General features: G+C 42.3%; 2 gene segments (V, D, J or C); both read left to right on the top strand.

Annotated features, from left to right (window-relative positions):
- Positions 1 to 404: 404 nt before the first annotated feature.
- The window catches only part of LOC113014269 (Ig kappa chain V-III region MOPC 63-like), a 141,861-nt gene continuing 116,353 nt past the window's right edge, over positions 405 to 25,912 (top strand). The window contains 1 exon segment of the V gene segment in view: positions 405 to 635. Coding sequence covers positions 584 to 635 — 52 coding nt within the window.
- The window catches only part of LOC145423569 (Ig kappa-b4 chain C region-like), a 213,727-nt gene continuing 199,479 nt past the window's right edge, over positions 11,665 to 25,912 (top strand). Inside the window, 1 exon segment of the C gene segment in view lies at positions 11,665 to 11,920. Coding sequence covers positions 11,665 to 11,919 — 255 coding nt within the window.

The raw sequence follows: 25,912 nt of genomic DNA, 5'->3' as shown, positions 1-25,912 counted from the left end.
AAGGTGTTGGCTCATCGTGTCTGCAGACTTTGTTGATTATATTTCCATGACATTATTCTGCAGTGACAAAGTGAGATATGTCACAACAAAGGAGCGAAAACTGAAAAAGTGTTTGTTTACATTGTTGAGTTAACACCGAATATAAAAGCTTCAGTGCTCTTTGGTACAGATTCTCCAGTTGTTTTATTTAAAAGTTTTATAATTACGATTTTGATTATGTCCCCACATTCGGTGTCAATGATGGTGATGATACTGGAGGATAAACGTGAGCTCTAACACATCTGCTCAAATTTACACAGCTTTCCCATCACTTCATTGTAGGGGTCGACTTTTTCTTTATTTGTTACCTGTCTATGAATCTACAGTGTTCAGTTGAGTCACATTCCAAATATGCTGTGAAAAACTCTTTTTAAACGAGTCGTGCTGGAGTCAGTCAGATGATTTCCATAGAGAGGCACTTTGCATCAGCAGCACCATGCTCCAGTGCTCTGGGAGAGTTTATAGTCCTGAGAGTTGAACACTGGATGACTGACAGCTGTCCTTCATCACAACAGAAGCCACAGAAATCCTCCTCATCAAAAACATGACTTTGATCTGCGTCCTCATCTGGACTCTCCTCTGCTGCTGCTTCACAGGTAAAGTCCAGAGAATCAAACTCCTCTCCTCTATCAACATCTGTCCCTCTGAAATGAAGCCCACAAAACCATGAAGCTGCTTTATGTTTTTGTCTCTGTGTCCTCAGAGTCCAGAGGACAGATCACAGTGACTCAGCCTGGAGCAGTGAGCTCTGCTGTGGGAGGAACTGTGAGCATCAAGTGTACGACCAGTCAGGATGTTTATAACAACAACAATTTAGCCTGGTACCAACAGAAAGATGGCGGAGTTCCTAAACTGCTCATTTATGGTGCTAGCACTCGACAATCAGGGATTCCAGCTCGTTTTACAGGCAGTGGATCAAACTCTGACTTCACTCTGACCATCAGTGGAGTCCAGGCTGAAGATGCAGCAGTTTATTACTGTCAGAGTTATCACTATCCTAACAGTCAGGATGTGTTCACACAGTGAAAAACAGTCGTACAAAAACCTCCCTCAGTCAGACTGAACAGAAACTGAAGTGACTGCTGCAGCTGGAAGATACTGCAGAGACTGATACAGTTCACTGAGGACACACACACACACACACACACACACACACACACACACACACACACACACACACACACACACACACACACACACACACACACACAGTAGTACAGGTCCTCCATCTTTTTTTACCCAAAAAGGGTTTAATTTGTGAGAGTAAACTTGTGCAGTGTAAATAGTCAAACAGTAAAATGTAAACCTTGCAGCAGTTAAGGAGTGAAAGGCCATTTTTGTTGAAACACTTGTTTCCTGGTTAAGAGCATTGCTAAGAAACTCGTCTTTGGTTTACTTTTCATTTTCTGTTTGGGAAGATTGGGGAACATAAGGACCTGTTTTCTTGTTTTGGCATTGCTCACATCCAAAACAAATAAACTCCTCTATACCAAAAACGAACCTTCTTATCAACTCACATGATCTTGTTGTGCAAATATAGTCATCCTGTTTTTATTAAGCTGTATATTTTCAAACTTGAACATTGTTAAAATGATTTGGTCGATGTTTCATCTTTCACTTTGTTATTCTCCTGGTCTTTCATTTGTTCAACTGTGATGCTAAAGTTCAAAAAACAAATCCCAGAATTGTTTTCAGTTAAGCTAAGCAGTGCCTTCATGTTCTAATTATCTTTAACATTACAGGGCTCTAGAATAACTTTTTGCCTTGGTTGCACTGGTGCGCCACTTTTTCAACCGCATCGCTTACATGTGCCCTTTTTTGGGGGGGAAATTGCTGTCCATACAGACAATATTGATTTGTAAATGATTAACTAACAATCTTGTTCTTGTGCTTAAAGTGCTTTGGCACTCTTTGGCCATAAGAATGCAGAGATGGCACCGGGTGTTATGGCACGCCGTCTTTCTCTCGGTTCTGCAATGTTTGTATGTTGTGTTCTTAGTGGTGTCCCTGCTAGCTTGGAAAACCCACTCCCTGTTGGTGTATGAGCGACAGACACTTTTTAACATCCGTGACTCACTGCTGATGCTCCACAGTGTTAGCGAGCGACCTGGAGGAATCCCGCCGCCGTGCCGGAGGAGCAGCTTCGCCGTGATCGCTGCTCTGCGCTTCCACAGGCCCCGCTGGTTTAGAAACTTATTCCCGTTAACGACAAGGAAGCAAGATGAACAGCAATTTTACTTGCTAGCAAGGGAGGCTGGTTGGAACCAGGCTCTTGGAGCTAAACGCTCCTCACCTGTCTCCCAGCCAGCATCAAATAAACAGCCTTCCTTGCAGCTTTTTATTCTGAGAACACAAACACCACTCGTTGTAAAACCCCCCTATGGTCACAAAAGGTTAAAACACTGCGCACGTGTGTGTGTGTGTGTGTGTGTGTGTGTGTGTGTGTGTGTGTGTGTGTTTGTGTGTATGTGAGTGTGTATGTTTGTTTGGTGGTGCGTTTGTGTGACCTCCTGCTTATCAAAAGGGTCATAAAAGAAGGAAGCTTACTAACCAAGAAAACAGAACCCTCACATAGGATGTCCCTATAATGAAACACTACAGCCTCCCCCACCAACAAACAGGCTGGAGAGGTGGTCAGAGACAAAGGAATGTCTTTGACCATGCTGCTTGAACTAAGTCTTACACATTTAAGTAACACAATGACAACATTTAACAATTTGACTCCAACAGTCCCCCCTTTTTGTCAACTTTGTACTTAAATTTCCACTTATGCACCCTTGTGTTTGACAGTTCAGTATAGGCTTCATTCACACACAGCTCCTCACATCATTCACTTCCTACTGCTGCAAAAGTTCACAGTTAATACATGTACAAAACGTGCTTAGCAATTATCCTACTTCTCATTCATCTCACACACAGGAAACTACATCCTGCAAGGAAACAAATGAATGTCAACAGTCAAAAACAAGAGTCAACGTTCTCAAAAGAATATGCACTACAATCCAAATGTATGCAGACATAGGCATTCAAACACATCCGTTGGTTTTTGGTTTGTCCATGTGGCTTCCAGCTATCTTCAAAGCTGTAGCCTGGTCAACACTCCTCTTTATGACCCCTTTCAAACCCCCAAATCTTCTCACTGTAGACACCCTGTGGGGTGATAGAGTCACCTGGTGAATCATCTGCATTTACAACTCCTCTCCTTTCCTGTTGTCACTGCAGAAAAAGTTTTTTAAAGGAAATTGGATCAAGTTGTTTATGATCTTCTCCCCCCTTTTTGAGTCATGTCCACCCATGGCTCAAAACTCCAACCAACTTATATAAGTGTACGTGATGTAAATGTAAACAAAAGAAAGCCCCTTTGACTGTCTGGCTTTTTCTTCATAATGATAGCCATATTAGGACACATAAAGGCAATGGTTATATATCTATATATTTTAGCACAAATGACAATATAAAAAATATCAATCCTAACAATGCCCATGTGTCAAAGTAACTGAGAATAAAAAACAGAAAACATGAAGGAGATATTCCTGGCCTGGCTTTTTATAGCAGATAATCTTAAAAAATATTCTGCAATTTTGCATAATTTTAAAAAGTTTAAATTTCTTCAGTATTGAACAGCAGAAAATAGGCTTTCTTGTCCGAGGTCATTGAAGTAAAAGAAAAAAAGAAAAAAAAAGACAGAGGCTGACAGAGCTGCAAACAACGGTAGACTGGTGGGTAATAAGCGAAGAAATAACGCAGAAAACAGAGATTTGAGACGGGAAACTGTTCTTGAAGTACAGAGAGAGAGAGAGCTGTGCATGAAGTGTGATTTTTATCTTGGTGGAAACAAAACAGTAAAGTAAGAGGGAATTCATGACGATGTTTATCAGAAGTGAATAGTTTGTTGCTTCTTTTGCTGCTGGTTCAGTCAATTTTGCTTGGAGAGAGACAAAACCTGCAGCTCAGAATCAGCACAAAAAAGACGTAAACAGCGCGGACCCGACGCATCAGAATCAGTGAGCTGTCGGCTTTCAGCCCGATGGCGTGTCCGTCTACGTGCCGTCGTGTGAGAAAGCAAAGAAAGCTGATTCTGATGCGTCGGGTCCGCGCTGTGTGTTTACGCTGTGTGTCTTTGTGTGGAATCCGTTTACCTGCTCTCATTTACTGTTTGGTGGTTGATAAAATACTTTTGTGATCTTTAACCTGAGATTCCGGCGTTTCTGGGAAAATATATTTATGTTTAAAACTCGATTTAGGATTTAATGAATCAATGTCGCTTTATTCAAGCTACTCACCTCTCTCTATCTGCCTGTACTTTCAAACGTACAGACGGACTACATGAATATCTGAACTACGACCAATCAGAGAGGTCCCACCCCTGATTATCTCTGATTGGTTTAGACCACGATAGGAGCATAATGTGTGTCGGTTGTTGACCACAGGGAGAGTTTCAGAGTTGCAGAGAGTGTTTTTTTATTTATTTATTTTACTCGAATAGTTGGTCGTACCGCTGCGACTTGAGATTATTTTTAATCGCACTTGCGACCAAATTGGTTGCACTCTACAGCCCTGCATTACATTTAATTTTTCTAACTTAGCTTTGCTCCAGTGGTAATTAGAGTGAAAGGACTTGAAACTCAAAGTTTTACTCGTCTCTGTAAAACAAATTATTCATACCACCTTTACTTAACAGGAGCTTTACTGTGATAGTTTTAATACATTCTTCTATATTTAGTATGGTTTTAATATTTTCGTATTTTAAATTACGCAGGATATATGATAAAACAATAATTTACTTGCAAAGAGTTTTAATTTCTACACAAATACTTTCATTATGTGGAAAAAAGGTATTTGAGATGGAATTGTTTTATTTGATCTGAGAACAAAAAGAAATTGTTCATTGTTAATATATTTAGATCATATAAACAATATACAGGTACATTTATCAAAGAAAGTAAGAGAGAAAAAATACTACAGACGGGCATCTGAGGGTGAGGGGAGCGTGCCAAGCTCCAATCGACAGCACAGAGGGAGTTCAATGATGGCATCATGATTCTGTGAGCAGCACAGAAACCAGAAGCTAGGGTGGTGATGGGGAATGACCGACGGCAATTTCCTATGAACATCACCTAATGCTGTGTCACTGTGCTAAGCATACTTTGACAATCTGAAGAGGGTCTTCCTTTGTGTCATTGTTGTTGTCATTTGCATCATGACCACTTCTACAAGACTGCTAAAGTGATTCAACAGGTGGGATCATAACAGCAGTAAAACAACTGGATCCAATACCCTTTCCGAGAAAGGTTTTCTGCAGAGATAAAAAGGACAATAGAGGAGTCATAAGTATTCCCCCCACAGGAAGAATGCCTGAAGTGAGGCGATGAGGGTTGATAGAGGCCATAAAAAAGGGCTCTATCATATAATCATATATGCTTAGAGGTATCAATTGTATAATGATAGAGGTCTGATCCTTGGTAGTCTGCAAAGACTCTTCCAGAGTGTTCTGGCATGCACACACATCCTAAGGTCATGAGTGAGGTCGTACCTTCTTTATATAGTATGGGAGGACACCTACTCTGTATCTGTTTAAGTATAAGAGCCTTTTGTTTAGGTGGACCGCTGGACTCCTGGCACCAGCTTACACACACACACACACACACACACACACACACACACACACACACACACACACACACACACACACACACACACATACATACAGTGCCTCGTCTTTGTAACCAAGGGGGGTTTACGAGGGGAGGTACTATTGTATTGTGTGAACTGTTTTCCCAATAGCAAGCGGAGGCCGTCGTTGGGGTCATTTTGTGGTAGACACCGACGAGGCCTCCATTGCAAGTAAATCGATCGATCGCTGACTGTCTCGTTTTCTTCATGATGAATTAGTCTCTAAACCAGCGGGGCTTGTGGAAACACAGACCCAACAACACCCAGATAGAAGACTAGTATTAATAACTGACTGCACACTTATTTCCACACTGTCATCCTCGAGTAGGTGAGAGGGAACGAAGTCCTGCCCCAAAGACATTTTGTAGGTTTGCTGGCTCCTTAGAGTACGAGCACCTGGATGACTGAGAGCCTTCACAGATCTATTTTCAAGCTGAGCTCAAAGGTCAAAGCCAAGCTTTTTTCAATACACTGCTCAGCTTTCTTTATCATAATCGTACACATCATGGTTTTGGGAGCTTCATTTCAGAGAAATGATTTTTGCAATGATTGTTTCTCGAGACTTTCTCCAACTTTTCCTTGCTGTGCAAAAAATGATGGTATTTGTTTAAGAGACATACAGTGTGTGTGTGTGTGTGTGTGTGTGTGTGTGTGTCCTCAGTGAACTGTATCAGTCTCTGCAGTATCTTCCAGCTGCAGCAGTCACTTCAGTTTCTGTTCAGTCTGACTGAGGGAGGTTTTTGTACAACTGTTTTTCACTGTGTGCTCACCCACAGACTGTTAGGATAGTGCCAACACATACAGTAATAAACTGCTGCATCTTCAGCCTGGACTCCACTGATGGTCAGAGTGAAGTCAGAGTTTGATCCACTGCCTGTAAAACGAGCTGGAATCCCTGATACTCGAGTGCTAGCAACATAAATGAGCAGTTTAGGAACTCCTCCATCTTTCTGTTGGTACCAGGATAAACGGTTGTTGTTATAAACATCCTGACTGGTCGTACACTTGATGCTCACAGATCCTCCCACAGCAGAGCTCACTGCTCCAGGCTGAGTCACTGTGATCTGTCCTCTGGACTCTGAGGACACAGAGACAAAAACATAAAGCAGCTTCATGGTTTTGTGGGCTTCATTTCAGAGGGACAGATGTTGATAGAGGAGAGGAGTTTGATTCTCTGGACTTTACCTGTGAAGCAGCAGCAGAGGAGAGTCCAGATGAGGACGCAGATCAAAGTCATGTTTTTGATGAGGAGGATTTCTGTGGCTTCTGTTGTGATGAAGGACAGCTGTCAGTCATCCAGTGTTCAACTCTCAGGACTATAAACTCTCCCAGAGCACTGGAGCATGGTGCTGCTGATGCAAAGTGCCTCTCTATGGAAATGATCTGACTGAATACAACAGCTACTTATCTCAAATAGTTGATGCTGTTTATCAGTTAATCAGTTTTTCACAATGTCCACTGTAATTTGTTTCTGCTTCCTGGCTGCCAAATATCCTTGGGCAAGATACTAACCCCATGTTTGACTACTGGTGGTGGTCAGAGGGCCCGGTGGCGCCAGTGTCCGGCAGCCTCGCGTCTGTCAGTGCGCCCCAGGGCGGCTGTGGCTACAATGTAGCTGCCATCACCAGTGTGTGAATGACTGAATGTAGTGTGAAGTGCTTTGGGATCCTTAGGGACTAGAAAAGCGCTATACAAATGCAGGCCATTTTATATTTATTACTTTAATTTTTTAGTCTAATATATATAGTCCAATATATCTTATTGTCACGGTTTCTGAGGCAAGCTGCATGGTGTTATGAATGAAGGACCCAAGATTCAGGCACAGGCTGTGATGCGAGTGAGCTTTTATTCCAACAGGTGAAAACACACAACAAAAGTGAGGATGGCAAGGACAGAACTAAGGCTACGTTCACACTGCAGGCGAAAGCGCATCAAATCTGATTTTTTTGACCCTGTCTGCTGACAGATGGAGAGAATAGACAGACTGTTCCCTGTTTGTGAAGGACTGCTAGGAAAGTTTAACATAACTGTCTGTCCTGAATCAGTCTTATTAGGTAATGTTCAAATAATTTCATCATCCCAGTGTTTTCAGTGTGGGAGAAAGTACTCAGGGCCTTCAAGTTACACACTATGAAAGGCAGCAACAAGTTTAATGTTCAGAAACCTAAAGTATGTAAAAATAAATGTTTGTTTCAGTTCTATGAAGCTTTGAGTATTTTGGATCAGTAGCTGCTGTGTTTGTTGCATCATATTGCTGTAATTGTTTATATGCTTTATATATTCTGAGCTAAGTTGATCTATAGTGTTACATCATATTCTATAAGGATGTTATGTGTTTGTAGACTTTCTGCCCAGTTTGACCCATTTAGCAGACGTCAGCCTGTTTAAGGCTCTGATATCTATGCTGTATGACTTACAGCAGTTATGACATGGTCTGATTTTCTCACCCAATAAAGGAATATTTCATATATCAGTCAACTCTTCATTCTATCAGACACAGTTATCACAGCTCGTACATTTTCTTTTTACACATATATGTAAGCATTGAGCCAAATGTAATAATGCCAACATATTAAACGAACAATATTTGTCTCTTATATATAATACATCTGTATATACACTGTCACACTGTCATACTTGTCTTTGAGTGAAGAAATGAATGACCAACAAGACATTTTTCCTCCTTCATTTCTGTCACACAAAGCTGTATGTAACGTTTCTCGCGGTTAGTATCATGGTTGCTAGGCAACCTGAACAGCGCGACGCAGGCTAGACCGTCCCATTTCACAAGCCTCTCACTTCCGCACTTCTCGTACTCATAGTACGCACCGTAGTGCGCGTAGTTCAAGCGTGCAGACCCTGAATTGGGACACAGCCACGGCTTTACACAGAGACCTGACTGAACTGGAACAGAGGGAGCATGGGAACCAAACCTAGGAACTAGAAATCACAGCAAAAGACATAACCAGAATAACCTAAAGCATAAGATAATAATAATTAACACAAAACACTGGGTCACATGACCCAGGACCATGACACTTATAGCACTAGAATTAAATAATAAGGGAAGGATTCTGGATCAGCATCATGATGAAAACTTGTGGCCGTAGTATATACAGTATTCTGGAGAAGGTATAAAATGTCACCGTATGTGTGTGTGTGTGTTTTATGTGTATGGATTTTTTAAATTATTACTCATCATATATTACTGTCTATTAAACCTGATTTTTTCATCCCCATGATAGAACAGAGAAAACCCAACTCAGGAGTGGTCCAAACATTTATAATTCTTTATTCAATCATCTTCCAGAAGAGAGAGACCCCACACAGCCCAAAAGCCAGTTGCAAAATCTCTAGAAGCCAAAAATGTGTCTCATATAGGTGTTATTTTGGTCCTTTCCACGTCACACATAGTTTTGATAAAAACATCTCCTTCTGTGTTACTAGTTCCGCTTTTTCTGTCTGGTTTCCTGTATGTTATTAATATGCCTCTGTAGCTCTGCACTAAACTTCCTGTTTCGTAACTTCCCCTTACTGAAGCCTCGGTTGCTAAGGCGACCTGTCACCCTCTGACCTAATTCTCTCTCACAGCTGGCCTTGCTTTATAAAATACTTTATTAAAAAGTACAAAAAACAATATAATCAGAAAATAAGCACTAATAACATATATTGATTCTGCAACATGTCCAAACATGTCTTGTAAGGACATGAGGAGGAAACAGTGACAAGGGAGCTGTGTGAGGTTATTAAAGGCAATGGATCCCTCAGCAGCTGGATTAAAAAGAGCACAGGTAACAATAACGCCTGTACCAGTTGTTGCATAGCAGAGGTGCTCAAGTATAAAAACAATAATAAACACAATGCTTTGGTTCTATAACATTTTTCTATCATTACTTTATTTTGGATTAGGTGCATGAGCTTTTAAGTATGGATAATTAAATAATAGATTAATGAAACACCAGAGTGTGCCCTGTTCTGAGATGTACAGCAAGTGGAGAGTGACAGATGAGATGAGGAGATGGAAGAGTGACTCACAGGCAGAGCCGAGTTCATTTCCCACAGTTTTGTGGTTTAATGCTTCTGAGCGCTGTCACCAATCTTTGCATTTTATTATCATCTCATAACACTTCTTTAATCAGCTGCCATCTCTGCTGTGGACTTTTTACTGTCTACAGTCTCAAAGCAACACAGACCTCCATCACTATCTGCAGCAGGAGCAGCAGCAACCCCTCAACAGCAACAGTGTTGTTGTTATTCAGCCTGGTTCCATGTGCCCCTTTTGAACTTTGAGCACCCATCCCTTCCAGCATCTCTGCACGGCCCTGCTCAGAATCATTCATCTGTTTTAGGTTGACATTTTATATGTTTTGTAGAATAACAGGACAAACTGTGAGACTGGAAAGACCTGAGTTTCATGCTCTGTTTTGTGACGTAGTGTGTAATGCTCAGCAGTATTATCATTTTAACTGGTTCTGTGCGCGATCTGAAGACACTAAGTGTTTGTGAGAGAACATAAAACTGTTTTGATGCATTTGTCAGGTTTTACCTGATGAGTTTTAAGTTTTGTGATTGTAGCTTGAAAATTAAATTTAATGTTTAGAGTTATGAGAAAGAAGGTGGAAGCATTAAAGTGATGTATCTTAACAGTTGTAAAATGTAAATGACCAAATTGGATTATTGGAATATAGTTTTATTGTGTTTCGTTGTTTTTATGTAAAAATTATAATTTTAATATGTTATGAAATTATGATTTAAAGAATTCATATTGTTGAGTTTGTTTGTTTCAGAGTCAGAGAGCCGTGTCTCTCTACAGTCAGAGGTTTTTGTACGGCGGCTCAATGAGTTTGTATCACTGTGGTACACGTTCGGTGGAGGAACCAGACTGGATGTTGGAAGTAAGTCAGCCATAGAGCTTTTTTTTTTTAATGTAATTTTCTTTTCTTTAATTTCATTTAATATGAAAGGCTAGGAAACTTTTTATGTAACTGATTAATTATTTTATTCATAAATTCTGTCCTAAGAAACAAAGTCAGCTTTGGAAATGAATATTCAGACACTCAGGACAATTTCCAATGAAAATCTGGGATGTTTCATATTATTCATTATTATTTCTAGTTCTGATGGTAAAGTTGTATTTTGAGGGCTTGTAGGTTTAGTTCAGTCACACAGAGTCAGAGAGCCGTGTCTCTCTACAGTCAGAGGTTTTTGTACGGCGCCTCAATGAGTTTGTATCACTGTGGTGGACTTTTGGTGGAGGAACCAGACTGGATGTTGGAAGTAAGTCAGACTTAGAGCTTTTTTTTTTAAATGTAATTTTCTTTTCTTTAATTTCATTTAATATGAAAGGTTAGAAAACTTTTTGTGTAACTGATTAATTATTTTATTCATAAATTCTGTCCTAAGAAACAAAGTCAGCTTTGGAAATGAATATTCAGACACTCAGGACAATTTCCAATGAAAAAAGTTAAACTGCACAGAGTGAAGATAAAGATCTCTGGTGTTCTTATTGTATCATATCATTTACAACAATGTAAGCAATAAAAAAAACCACATTAGGTAAGTAGTGGTATTGAGTTTCTTATCCAGAACAAGCTGTTTATTATGAAGAACTGATGATGTGGAAGCTTAACATCTTTTAAAAGTGTTGACACATCTTTGTTTCGTTTTGTTGTTTTTTATTTCCAGTGTAGTTTGAACATATTTCAGCTCAAACTGTGTGATGATTCTCTCTGTGCTGATATGCATGAGAGGTTTCTTAAAGGGAAGTGAAACAATGTGTGAGTGAATGACTGGTGGAGCAGAAAAAACACCTGACAGAAACTTCTTAACGGAGAAAATCAAATTGTGGTTCCTGTCCTCTAAGCTGATTGGTGTTTCCTAGGTGATGCCCGCCCCGCCCTGAAGGTGCTGGGTCCCTCCAGTGAGGAGCTGAAACAAGGGGAGGCTACAGTCATGTGTCTGGCCAACAAGGGCTTCCCCTCAGACTGGAGTCTGTCCTGGAAGGTGGATGGCAGTGGCAGCATCAGCTGGGAGGAGAGCAGGAGCCCCGTGGTGCAGGAGAACGACGGCCTCTACAGCTGGAGCAGCACCCTGAGGCTCCCTGCAGACCACTGGATGAAGGTGGGCTCTGTGACCTGTGAGGCCACGAGGGGCTCCCACACTCTGGTCTCAGAGCCACTGATGAGAGACCAGTGTCCCCAGTCCTGACCTGACTAACTGTGACTTTCACACTGCTTTTTTTTTTTTTTTCCAATTCCTTCTCTCATTTTTCATTGCTTTGTTTAAAGTTTAAAGTTTGTTTAAAGTTTTAAAGAATAAAAAAATATCTATATTAAATAAGGACCGAGTGTTTGTCTTACTTTTGTGGTGATGTGAATTTTAAACTCTAAATAATGATTTCCAGGGTTCTAATTGGAAACCAGTGTGCTATCTGTAGTCAATATGAGTCAGTAGAATTAAGCCACTTTCAATACATGAAGTAAAGCAAAGTTTATGTTAAAGAGTAAGTGCGAAGGGGAATTGAGAGACACTGCCATTACTAAGCAGGATATTAAAGACATTACATTTATGCAAATTCATTGCATGCTGTGTAATGAAATGTTTCAGCATGTTGCAGTTTGTTGTATAAAACACTGAGCAGGTGGAGCAGAAAAGTGCTGTATAAGAATGAGTCTATTCTCGTGATCAGTGTTGGGGTAGGTATTTTAAGAAGTAATTTAATATACAGAGTTTTTTTGTTAAAAGTATTCAGTACGTTATTTTGTTTTGTTTTTTTTCTGTAAAATCACCTGAAACACAACATGTCATAACTGTCATTGAACAATATGAACTTGTAGGCTACAGTCTCTCACACCAACATAAATCCCTATCCTAACGACGACACACATATTTTCTTTCTCTTGGCATTTAGGTATATGAATACCTGTCAAGGGTCCTTGACATACAGGTCTCCGACTCGGAGGACAAAAATTAATGTCCTGTGTCTTAGGAGGGCAGGATTGCTTTGCTTTTTCATTATACGATGCTTCGCAGTATTAGTTTTGCCTGACAACCTGTTTTTGACTCCTAAATTGTCATTAATGCAACCGCTCTACATAACAGTCAGTGTAACTGATTATAAATCTTTTATTCATGAACCTACACATTACGCTTTATTTACTAGTTGTATGTATTTTAACAGAGCAAGAGGTGGACCACACGTTTGAAGAGCTGCTGGTCTTTATAACTGGGGCTGACTTACTTCCACCACTGGGGTCCTGCAACATAGACTTTTATGATCAGGAGTCAGGGATACGCATCGATGTGCAGCTTATCCCTGTATCTTCCGAGACGTGTTGCATACGAGGATCAATTTAAAGATCTTATGAACACTGCATTAAAAGGATTCCTGGGATTTGGAAAGCTGTAGCTGCATTTACATGAACTGATGCTGGAATGCTGTGGTTAAAACCTGTGGCCTTTTGGGATGAAGTTGTGCTATTCTAAGTGTTCTGAAATGGGATTGCTCCTGGGCTTCTTCACATTGTACATTTTAAAAGTGTTTAGTATAAAAGTTTTTTGTTTTTACAAATGTGACTGTATATAGTTGTATTTATAGTCCTGTTAAGACAGGGTAACGAGGGAATACACCACAGAAGGCAGACACAGCTGAACCTCATCAGACATGACGAATACACTCACACAGAACGCAGAATCCAAATAAAACAGGGAACCAGAGAATAGCTCTGAGACACGGGTTGACAGAACATAAGGAACAGAGGGATGAAGAAATGTGACTGGAAAACAGAAAATAAATGAAACGAATCATATTAATAATCAAAAAACATGAATAGGAAGTCAACAGGTCTTTGTACCATGGCAGTGTTGAAGAGCAAAAAAGAGAAAATCTAAAAACCTGAGAAAGAAAAGATGGAAATTTGATCATTTGACTGATTTGGACTTAAAGTTTCTATTTGAAGTATTTGCTAAATTGTGCAGATAATTATGACTCACTGACTTTTGCTGAGTTCATTTAGTGTTAGATTTTTTTTCTTACAGAAATATGATTTTTGATAATGATCGATATTTAGAAATTGAGATTTATTTGAGCTGGTATGAAGCAGAAGTCAAAGGTCATAAATGATTTGTTAAAAATAAATGATATATTTCCAACTTTTTTTTCCTTTAGCATTAATGACATTTTCATTGTGTGTGTGTGTGTGTGTGTGTGTGTGTGTGTGTGTCCTCAGTGAACTGTATCAGTCTCTGCAGTATCTTCCAGCTGCAGCAGTCACTTCAGTACTGAGGGAGGTTTTTGTACGACTGTTTTTCACTGTGTGAACACACGCTGACTGTTAGGATAGTGACCACTCTGACAGTAATAAACTGCTGCATCTTCAGCCTGGACTCCACTGATGGTCAGAGTGAAGTCAGAGTTTGATCCACTGCCTGTGAAACGATCTGGAATCCCTGATTGTCGACTGCTAATATAGTAAATGAGCAGTTTAGGAACTCCTCCATCTTTCTGTTGGTACCAGGATAACCAATTACTATAAATATTCTGACTGGTCGTACATTTGATGCTCACAGATCCTCCCACAGCAGAGCTCACTGCTCCAGGCTGAGTCACTGTATATTGTCCTCTGGACTCTGAGGACACAGAGACAAAAACATAAAGCAGCTTCATGGTTTTGTGGGCTTCATTTCAGAGGGACAGATGTTGATAGAGGAGAGGAGTTTGATTCTCTGGACTTTACCTGTGAAGCAGCAGCAGAGGAGAGTCCAGATGAGGACGCAGATCAAAGTCATGTTTTTGATGAGGAGGATTTCTGTGGCTTCTGTTGTGATGAAGGACAGCTGTCAGTCATCCAGTGTTCAACTCTCAGGACTATAAACTCTCCCAGAGCACTGGAGCATGGTGCTGCTGATGCAAAGTGACTCTCTATGGAAATGAACTGACTGACTCCAGCAGGACTTGTTTAAAAAAAGTTTTTCACAGCATATTTAGCATGTGACTCACATGAACCCTGTAGAATTTATAGACAGTTAACAAATGGTCTTTGAGCGCAAAATCTCCAATGGGAGATTGAGAGACCCGTGATGGACATTTAGATCGACTGTAAAATTGACATGCACTTGTTCGCACTAAAGGAAACCACCATCATTTCATGTGGCTACCATATCGGCGCCACCTGTGGTCTCAAGGCTGGAGCTGACCAACAAAAAACTCTGTTTCTGAAGACAGACTCTGTAGACTCTTCGTTCCCATCCTGTGTCCCCCAACCTGGATTCCAAACACCTTTGAACGCTTATCTCCAAGGCTGAGGTCAGACGGCGGGTCTAGTCCCAGCGCATGCTGCAGGACCGGATGTGCTGTCTACACCGACTTACTCTCACCCCTTACTCACACCTGTTGCTTGTCATGTGCTTCTATGGTGTATTAAGATTCATGTGCTTTTGTGCTGAGGTGTTTTTTGTTGTTCTCCCATCAGAAGCTCAGTCTGGGTGGAGCTTTTTTTTCCTCCTCTCGCCTCATGTTGTGTATTTTTGTTGTTTTTCTTATCAGCCTACCTCTCTGACCTGTCTTCCCAATGTGATGTTTGTTTTGAAGTATGTTTGGTCTGAGGGTTCCTGTGTGTGTGTGCTGTGAGATTATTATTTTATCATGTGTCTATAATCGAAATGAGTGAATCATTGTACTGCTGTAAGCCACACCATACTCCTTATTATAGAGAGTATAATTAGTATGTAGTTGTAGTTCTAGTTTGCACTATGCTTCTGAATTACAAAAGAATCATTAGAAAATCATTAGATTCATTAGATAGGTTTGTACTATCCTATACTGTTGATTTACTGTGAGTGAGTTACACTGTTTCATGGCATTTCATACTGCTGAGTTAAGAAGAGAATACTGTGTGCAGAGAGCACAGAGCACATTCCACAGGAGCTCACCCCCTTGTTGGAAGCAGATAGGCAGGGAGCCAAGGTCATAACACAGGCTCACTGAGAGTTAGAGGGTAAGTTTGAGCTTTTTACGACTGGGTGGGGTCAACAGAGGCTATAAAAGCTTTGGGTAACGCTCCACCATTTTGAGACTTGCTGTGACCCTCTTCTTGCATGTCTCCCCATCCGGATGGTTTGTGCTCTTAAAGTGTTGAATTGTATGGAATACAGGATTGTTGATTGAGCATTTATACACCGAGTATTGTCCTTCCTTCAGCCCATGCACAGTACTGGAATGTAAGCGTTTCAATGTGGATGCACAACTCTGTGAAAACGACTGAAAACCCTAGTGTGGACGCAGAGCGTTTTCAAATCTATCCGGGCTAGTGTGGACGTAGCCTAAAGATGAATAGCAGCCCTCTTTAAATACAGTCAAGAAGAAGGCATTTCCACAGTTGTTGTTCACACCCTTGAACCCTCAGAGAGAGAGTTTACAACCTTGTCTCCTCTTCCAGTGTCACATAGAGACTGCTCCTTGCCTCTTCACCCCATCCTCAAAGACCTGATTAACAAAAGACTTCACCACCTGTTGGATCCTCCCCCTCTGGGTGTCACCAACTTTCTCACGAAAGTTAACTCGCCTAACTTTGTGTAATAGAATTAAAGCTAAACGCTTCTCCACATTTAGTATTTATTTATTTATTGTCATTGTCAAGAACAATGAAATTGCGTTTGGGGCTTCCATACAACCCCAAAAAAGAAGAAAATAATAAATACCCCTTAAAACCCAAGTGTACATATTTAACCCAGTGTGACTCCAATGCAATAAGACAATCCTTAGCAATAATGTTCATAGAAATTCAGACAAAGACCTGAGAAACATGACAAAATACAACAATGCAACCCATTCAATATTATTGTACTGTGAGATATGATATCAGATATGATAGTTATCTATTTAAGAAAGGGGGGGGGGGGGGGGCAGGAGGGGGAAGAGAATAAAGATATGATGCACCAATGCAGACCAGTTCATTGCTATTAAGAAGTTGGATATGGTTATTGTCCGTGAGAGGGGGGCAGAGAGTTCAGGAGCCTCACAGCCTGTGGATACAGGCTGTTGGCCAGTCTGGATGTTCTGGCCTGTATAGACCTGTACCTTCTCCCTGAGGGCAGCAGATGTTGGTCCCGCAGGATACTGTGCACCCTCCTCAGACAGCGAGTGGGGAAGATATTACTGATCTCTGGCAGACTTGTTCCAATAATTCTGCCAGCTTCCTTCACCACCCGCTGGAGTGCTTGCTGATCGGCCTTGGTGCAGCTGGGGAACCACACTAGAAATCCATACGTCAGAACGCTGCTGATGGCACAGTTGTAGAAGTTCAACATCAGAGATCTGGGAATGTGTGCGCTCCGCAGTCTCCTCGGGTAGTAGAGGCGCTGTTGGGCCTTCCGTACAACTGAGGTGATATGGTTGCCCCAGGACAGGTCCTCGGTCACAGTTACCCCCAAGAATTTAAAACTGCTCACCCTCTCCACCGCCTCACTGCCAATGAAGAGAGGCAGATGGTTGTTATGACCCCTCTTCCGGAAATCTACAATGATCTCCTTGGTCTTTTTGGTGTTTAAGACCAAGTTATTGTCGTGGCACCATGACTCTAGTTGTTGCACCTCTGTCCTATAGTTTGTCTCATCATTGTTGGATATAAGTCCGAGCACTGTAGTGTCATCTGCAAACTTAACAATGAGATTGGACGCGCAGGAGGAAATACAGTCATGGGTGAAGAGAGTGTATAGCAGAGGGCTCAGAACACACCCCTGAGGGGCACCGGTGTTGACCACAAGGGTGGAAGAGGTGTTCTTACCCACTCTGACACTCTGTCTACGGTTAGTGAGGAAGTCCACAATCCAGTTGCACAGAGAGGAGTTAAGTCCCAGTTGGTGGAGTTTGGGACGTAGTTTGTATGGCCGGATGGTATTAAAAGCCGAGCTGTAGTCTACAAAGAGGAGCCGTGCATAGGTATTCCTGTGTTCCAAGTGCTTCAGTAATGTGTGCAGCACTGTGGTGATCGCATCCTCGGTTGACCGGTTCTCCCTGTATGCAAACTGGTACGAGTCCAGGGATGGTGGAAAAGCAGCTCTGATGTGTTTAATGACCAGTCTCTCCAGGCATTTGGCGGGAATGGGGGTGAGTGCCACAGGTCTGAAATCGTTCAGACATGTGACATTTGACTGTTTTGGATGGGAACGATGGTTGCTGCTTTGAAACAGGATGGTACCAGTGAACAGGACAACGAGGTGTTATATATAGAGGTGAAGACGTCCGCCAGGTCCGCAGCACAGTCTTTTAGCACCCGGCCCAGCACTCCATCCGGCCCGGCCGCCTTCCTGGTGTTAATGCTCCGGAACACACGCCTCAGCTCATGAGTGCTCAGGACCGGAGCAGGGTCGGTTGAGGGGAGAGGGGACAGGACAGGGTCGGTGTTCTCCCTGTCAAAACGGGCATAAAAGAGATTTAGATCCTCAGCCAGAGTAGAACTGTCGGCTGAGGGTGATGGTGTTCTTCTTTTGTAGTCCGTGATAGCCCTGATGCCCTCCCAGACCTGCCTTGGGTTTGTGTTGTTCTCAAACCTGGCCTCGATACGCCTCCTGTGCTGCTGCTTGGCAGTCTTGATGCCTCTTCTCAGGTTGGCCCTGGCAGCACTGTATGCCTCCTAGTCCCCGGATTTGAAAGCGTTGTTCCTTGTTCGAATAAGTTGTTGAACTCCGTGTGTCATCCAGGGTGGATTATTAGGGAACACACGGAATCGTTTCCAAGTTGTTACATTGTCCACACAGAAACAGATGTAGTCCAAGACAGTGGAGGTGTAACTATCCAATGCGACACGATTGTCAGTGTCCTGCACCTTGAATACATCCCAGTCTGTGCAGTGGAAACAGTCCTGAAGCATCGGAATAGCATCCTGCGGCCATGTTCTCACGGTTTTGGTTGTAATCCCAGTGCTCTTGATCTTTTGTGTGTATATTGGGTGTAGCAGAAGGGAGAGATGGTCTGACAGACCCAGGTGGGGATAAGCCTGGGCTCTGTACGCATTCGCCATGTTGGTGTACACCTGGTCCAACGTTCTATCTCCTCTGGTAGCACAATTCACATTACGGTGGAAATTGTGAAGTACAGATTTCAGGTCCGCGTGGTTAAAATCCCCAGCCGCAATAAAGACACTGTCCGGGTGTGCTACCAGGCTGTTATTGATGCTGCTGCTCAATTGTGCTAACGCTAGCTTAGCATTAGCATCTGGTGGAATGTAAATAGCGCAGATGTAAACGGCAGAAAATTCCCGAGGGAGATAGAATGGACGGCACTTTAACAACAACAGTTCTACCTCTGTACTGCACAGTTTTTCCGTTACCGTGACGTTCGTGCACCAAAGGTTGTTAATATAGATGCACAGCCCCCCGCCAGTCTTCTTACCCGAGTCCGCAGACCTGTCGGCTCAATAGGCGGTGCGGCCTGCTAGATCGATAGCCGCATCGGGAATGGCGCTGTCCAGCCAGGTTTCAGTGAAAATCATGCACGAACAGTTATTAAAAGTCCGTCGAGTGGCGATCTGCAGTCGTATTTCATCCAGTTTGTAACGGATTGAACGGGCGTTGGAGAGGAATATGATCGGGAGTGGTGGTTTAAACAGACTAGTCTTTAGCCGTGCCCACAGGCCTCCCCGCTTGCCTCTCTTCTGCCTCCGCTCGCAACGTCTCCTCCTGCGGCTTGCTGTTGCGGGTAGCCCCGGGGGTTGCTTAACGATCTCCGGGGGGATGAGATACTCGGATGTTAGTTGAAGATCTCCACGGCTTAGTTGTAGTAGATCATCTCTGTTGTATTGAAGTAACCCCAGACTGTGTGAAATAATACACAGTACCACCAAAAGTGCAAAAGTGTAGGAGCTCCGGGCCGCTGCGTCTGTGCGCGCCGCCATCTTGGTTGCAGTGATCAGAAACGCTTCTCCACATGTGAACCTTGAAGTGACCCAAAAGTGATATTACTAAAACATGTGACAAATGTGAAATTTCCAGCACATTCCCACTCTTTGGATTACTCTGCTAATCACATCAATAACAGACATTTCTTTTCTGACAATCTGTATATCACATCAACACCATTGTACACTCAAAGAGGTTTCACTATGTGCATCCTCACTTCACTATTCTCCTCTCCACCCTTTTGTTCATCTCCAATCGTCATCATAGCCTAAACTTCCATATGCAAAAGATAACAATAATGATAAAAAGAAAAAACTTCCAAAAATATCAAATTACACATGGAAACATGATGTTCATTCATGAGAAACTGTGGCTAAGATAACTGGTGTACTAGAGAAACGGTCTAGCTGTCATACAAAATGTGCACAAGTAATTTGTCAGTCATTTTTAATCAGGATCACGACTCCCTGTATTTGTGATGTGTGGAGAATCATGTAAATGCATATCATTTGTAAAATGACTAGAAAAGTCACACCAGTGACCACCAGAACTTAAAAACACACTGAACCTTTCAGGCAAGACCAGCCTGACTGTTTAATCAGGTGTTATCCACATTCCATCGCTGATCCCTCTCTGCACGTTACTCAGTTGGAGCTTGGCACTCTCTCGTTGGAGGAGGGCGCTCTTTCACCCCTCACTCTGTTCCAACGCAGCTTTAGGTTGAAAGGGCAAAGTACATAGACCCTTGTTGTCTTCCTCAACATCAACACAGAAATCCTTTCGACCTTTGGATTATTATTGTGGTTCTGAAAACTTCTTGTGACAACTGCTAGGAACTCAAGTGGCACAACCTTCCACCTTAACCTCTGTCTGGGCTCTCAGCTGTGACTGGAATGGTCCCTGCTTCTCACTGGTTCTTTCATGACTTCTCATCCAGTCTCAGTCTGGAGTTTCCACCTTGGGATGACTTCTTGCTGTAACACTCTCTGGTGTTAAAGGTCCTTGCCATGCATCAATTTAACTTAATTAGCAGAACAAGAAAACGGACAAAGCTAAGTCTCTTAAATTGATAGGTTTGTAGCATAAACCTATTCGCTGGAACGTTAAGACAATATAATTACACTGCAAGCAAGACACAAGTAGGCAAACTTCTTCATGTTACTCGTGCACGGGAGAGAACCAGACAGAGCGCCGTTCCTTCGCTTGACCCCAGTAGCTCTCGTCCGTTCTCCCGTACCACTGTTCTTTTATTGAGGTTACATGAATATGCATAAGTTCATTAACATATGACTTCTACATACAAACAAAGAGTACCTTGCCTGTGTGTGTGTGTGTGTGTGTGTGTGTGTGTGTGTGTGTGTGTGTGTGTGTGTGTGTGTGGACTGCTGATCAAAGGGTCAAACATCCTTGGTCAGGAAGAGGGTAGACTAGACCCCCCCCCCCCCCCCCCGGTGAGGAAGTCCAGCAGTTCATCTAAACAGAAAAGCACTTAGACTAGAACAGACGTAGCTACGTTAATCCTACCATAAAACAATAAGACACGGTATGACCTCTCATGCTCCCAAAGTGCTGTCTAATACACACAAAGTTTGCAGACTATCAAGGATCAAAACCTCTACCAATCTACAACTAATTACAAAACTCTAAGCATATATAAGTAAATATTTCTAAGCATAAATAACAATCAACAATACAAATCTAACATTTCCCCCCTTTTTGACCTTTATGCTTGAAAAGTTCCCAGGTATGAATACCTCATGTCTGACAGTTTCAATGCAAACCTTTTTATACTCAGCATATGTCAAATCACCCTAAATTACTGAAAAGGTACACAGTTTAACAAATGTATTAGCAGTTATCCCATTCCTCATTGATCTCATCTCATGGCAAACTGCATCCCACAAACAAACAAATTGTTAATTTAATAGTGAAAATAAGAAGATAACATTTCCAAAAACATCTCAGCTTGGTGATGCTTCCTCCGGGTGTGCGATCACATGTCTCTCTGCAGAGTGGTTTAAGCTCTGCAGGGCGTCATGAATGTCTCTTCCAGTTGTTTCCATCACTGTCCATAGGACCAGAGTCCAAATGTATGTAGAATAGACATTAAAACATACCAGTTGGTTTTGTTGTTCGTCAACATGGGTCTCAGCTATTTCCAAGCTGCAGACTTCTCAGCACTCTAGTTTTATGGCCTCTTACCAGCCCCCATCACCTGACTTCAGACCTTCGTCTTGTGAGGGGGATATTTATGACTCCTTAATTGTCCACGCTCTGCAGAAAAAGCTCTCTGTGGAAAGGGTGCTGGGTTCCGTCATCTTACTGCTGTTATGATCCCAGCAGCCTTCAGAGTGTCATCGTATGCACAGTACAGTGGCACAGCGTTAGGTGATGTTCATAGGAAACTGCTGTTATCACCACCATAGCTTCTGGTTCCTGTGCTTTCACAGAATCATGATGTCATCCTCGAACTCCTTCTGCGCTGTCGATGGAGCTTGGCACGCTCCCCTCATCCCACGAGTTTTCATGTTCCAACGCTGCTGAAGGTTTAAGGCAGAGCACGTCGTACACCTTAGTTGTCTTCCTCAGCGTCAATATTGAATCTTTCATTTTATTTAAAATCTCCTGGAAGCTCAGTAGCACAGCTCTCTGTGTGATGTCTGCTGTGCTGAAGATGATCTCTGATCCTCCTGAAGCCTCTCTCCTGGCCTCAGCTCCCATCTTGTGGACGATCCTCTCCTCTATTTTGCAGGCAGTTTCATGGTCCTTGCTGTGGCTCCAAGGTCTGATCTCACGATGGGCCCCAACCAGCTTGACCTTTGACCTCAACCACTGCCTGGCTGTCAGCTATGCCTGGAATGGTTCACGCTTCTCACTGGGTCTCTGAAGATTTCTCAGAAGATTACTGCTGCACCTGTATTTCCTTGCTAAGAAGAAAAACTTCTATTTGGAGAGCATGTCAACAATCATCAAACCACATTCTTTAGTTCAGTGAACTTCACTTATAGGCCATCAAAGCCTCATCTGAACATGGATGCACCACTTGCATAGGTTTAATACTTGTAAATAAACGGCTAATCACACAAATCACTGCAACAATAATAGTAAACATTGTTTAATGTTAATCCTTGCACTCCACCTCTTGACGCATGGACATTCCCATGCATCAACTCACCAAACCTGGATCCCTGTCTTAAAGAAAAAGATTAGCTAGATCATGTCCCAGGCAACATCAGGGCATCTCCTCCGGAGTAGCTCCGTAACCCTGCAATAAAAGATGTTAGTGTGTCTTGCATATTAAGTTTGCTTAACACCTGGCTCTCCCAGGAGCCTGCATACACACCATCATGGCCTGGAAAGCAAAACCTGGAAGTGAAATCAAACTTCATACCTGTAAACAATTGTATCATAAGAGTAATAAGCATTCGACATCAGCAAGACAAGTGTCATGTGCAGGCTTTCTCAAATCAGTAACTACAACTATTACCCTAATTCACCTCAGACATGGATTATCCCATGTACTCTGTTAACATTAATGTAATCAGTGACTTCTCTTAAGCAAAGTCACTCCACTCATATATTATTATTATTATGGGTTCAAAAGTGGCCAGCAAATGAGCCCATAATAAACTATTCCATAAATACCGTAATCTCTTATCTGTTTTACTCATGTCACTTGTCCGCTTCAGCTGAATCTTCTAAACACAGTCTCAGAAAAACAAACATTAGCAATACACATTGACCATCCTGGTGGGCAGGCGTCGGCCATCCACATTCCAGAGGTGCCATAAAACACCATAAAGTTAGCCATCCCTAGCTGTGGAAAGAAGTAACACCAGTTCTCAACACAGGAAATTTCACACATGTTATTCACAGTACCAAAGTAACCTTCACATTTTCCCATCAACACAATGCAACAGCATCACCACCCATAACCTGTAAACACAGTTTTCCTCACACATAAACCCAGAAATCCTGTAGTAGGAAAAGACATCAACCAGTTGTCCTGGTATAAATCGCATCATCAATTCACATGAAGAACTTGTCATGGTCTGGCTGGGCACCTGCAGGTCTCAGACAGCGGCTCCTCCTCCTTTAGGCGGAGTCCGGTTGCCCCTCCCTGGCTGACCACCTGTGAGCAATCGTGCCAGCGGTATATCAGACCTGCGCTCTCAACCACTCATCGCCTGAGTATCTCCTATTCCCATGTTAGTTCAGTGGAGCATCCTAAAACCTTGTCTTAACGCCGTGTGATGACTGACCTGTCTTTTCTTGTCCTCAGCGATAGCACCCGGAGTGGAGATCTTGTTCCCCTCGCTCCCGTCCTCCTGGACCTGGGCCGCCAGCTGCTCACACAACGTGGCCTGCCGACCCACTGCTCACCTGCCTGCCTCCCCACGCCTCGACCGCTTCCGGGTTTTCCGCTCCACCTGTCCCCTCCATCTGAAACCAATGCCCGGGCCCCTACCTAGTCCTGTTTCTACCTCCCCGCTGTCCCCGCTGTTCAGCCGTCTCCTAGAGGTGTCTAGGTCGCCCTCATTTTCACAGACGAATCCTACGCGCCACTAGTGTGGTGGCGTCGCTTTGTGTTTCACCTTTGTTTTCCTGTGGGCGGAAATAAATCATTTGTTTTCTGTCACCTCGCTTCCGGGTTGGTTTCTGCGCCTGTGTCCATCCCTGTTCCCTCGTGCCGTTGAGCCGTGACAGAACTGGCATGCTGTAAGAAAAGAAAATGCAAATATTAGCGCTTGCGCAGGCGTATGCATACTTTGTCACAGTTATCTCTGTGAGCAACTCAAGCTAGTGAATGACACACACATAGTAAATTCACAGACACAGAAAATGGCATTTAAAATGTTAAATCATCACGCAACCTCGAGTGTTGCTGTCATCTTTCTGCTCCTGTAAAAGGAAACACATGGGTTCATCTGCACCTTTGTCAGGTGGGGGTTAGCTTCACACAATCATGTTCAGTCAGTCAGTCAGTTATTTTAAAAGTCTTACTCATTCACTCAGTGGTTCCTTCTTTTGCTAATTGTGGAAATTATCATCGCATTCGTTTCCACGCTCAGCAAAACGACGTTATTTCAAAAAGAAAAATAATTTAGACTGGATTTCCTCGTTGAATCCTTTTTGGGGGGACTCTCATTTCCTAATTGTCCCAAATAAGTGGCTTTCTCCTGAACCCATTTTAAATGTGGAGAAACTCACTTGCAACAATTTCCTTGACGACGTGTAACGCTTTTAATTCCCGACTTGCAGATCTGCTCAAAGAAAAGAAATTCACAAGCAAAAATCAGTACTTGTTCAAAAATGAAAAATAAAAAATAACAGAGATTATCAAACCAAACTCTCAGTGCACTGTGAAAGTATCAAAATAAAAAGGCCTTGTTAAGTCATGACACAAACTCCTCATCATCTTCACAACAGGAGAAGAATCATCAGCTAGATTCACTCCAAACCAACCATCAACTGCACAACACACAACATAACCCTAATGTCATATTAGCTATGAGTTTAATCACCCGGTCTGTGCTCTTCACTCATTTAAGCCACAGATCTATTTTATTCAATTTTTCCTTTTTCCCTTCATCATAAAACATGTGACATGCTGTCATGCACTTCACAAAAGACGTTTGTTCTGATGTATTCAGAGTTGTGTATCTAAATACAGGATTCACTCGCACATCAAAACAGGAAACTCAGTGTTTTAGAGTCTCCACTCAACACACAACTCCAACACATCTCATTCACTCGTGCTAGAATTCAGTCACCTTTCATTAATCTAAGACCGATCAACTAATTTGAATCAGCTATTAACCCACTAGGATGACAGGACGACAGAAATGCATGTTCAAAATGTTATCACTAAAAGAGAATTTCCCTCATACAGTAAATTTAGTAGTAAACTTGTGCTGCATCAATCAAGCAGGAAGCTTCTCCCAATTTACCATTTTAACAACTAAATTTATTGTCTGATCACTGGTTGGTCAACCCAGGATCTTTTTTCCCACAAAAGTTAAACTGTTGTCCTGCAACCTGGAGAGTCAATTTTTTGCATTGGTTACATTCAGTATTTAATAACAAGTGTCTGCTAAATTGACACTAATTTAACACTGATGAAAGATAACAAGCTAATTTTCATTGCATGGGTGTTTGTGTTATTAGGCAGGTCTAATGCATGTCTGTGGAGCTGCATCTCCAGCAGAGCATGTTCTTAAAGCTGCCTTTCCTACACATTTCTCTGCTATTATTTAATCATTTCTTAACTAATGTGCTATGAGTCTTCATGAGTCATTTTGTG

Source organism: Astatotilapia calliptera, chromosome 22 (assembly GCF_964374335.1).
Source record: "Astatotilapia calliptera chromosome 22, fAstCal68.1, whole genome shotgun sequence".
NCBI lineage: Eukaryota > Metazoa > Chordata > Actinopteri > Cichliformes > Cichlidae > Astatotilapia > Astatotilapia calliptera.
Note: the sequence above shows the minus strand (reverse complement) of the source record. Positions and strands in the feature narration are given on the sequence as shown.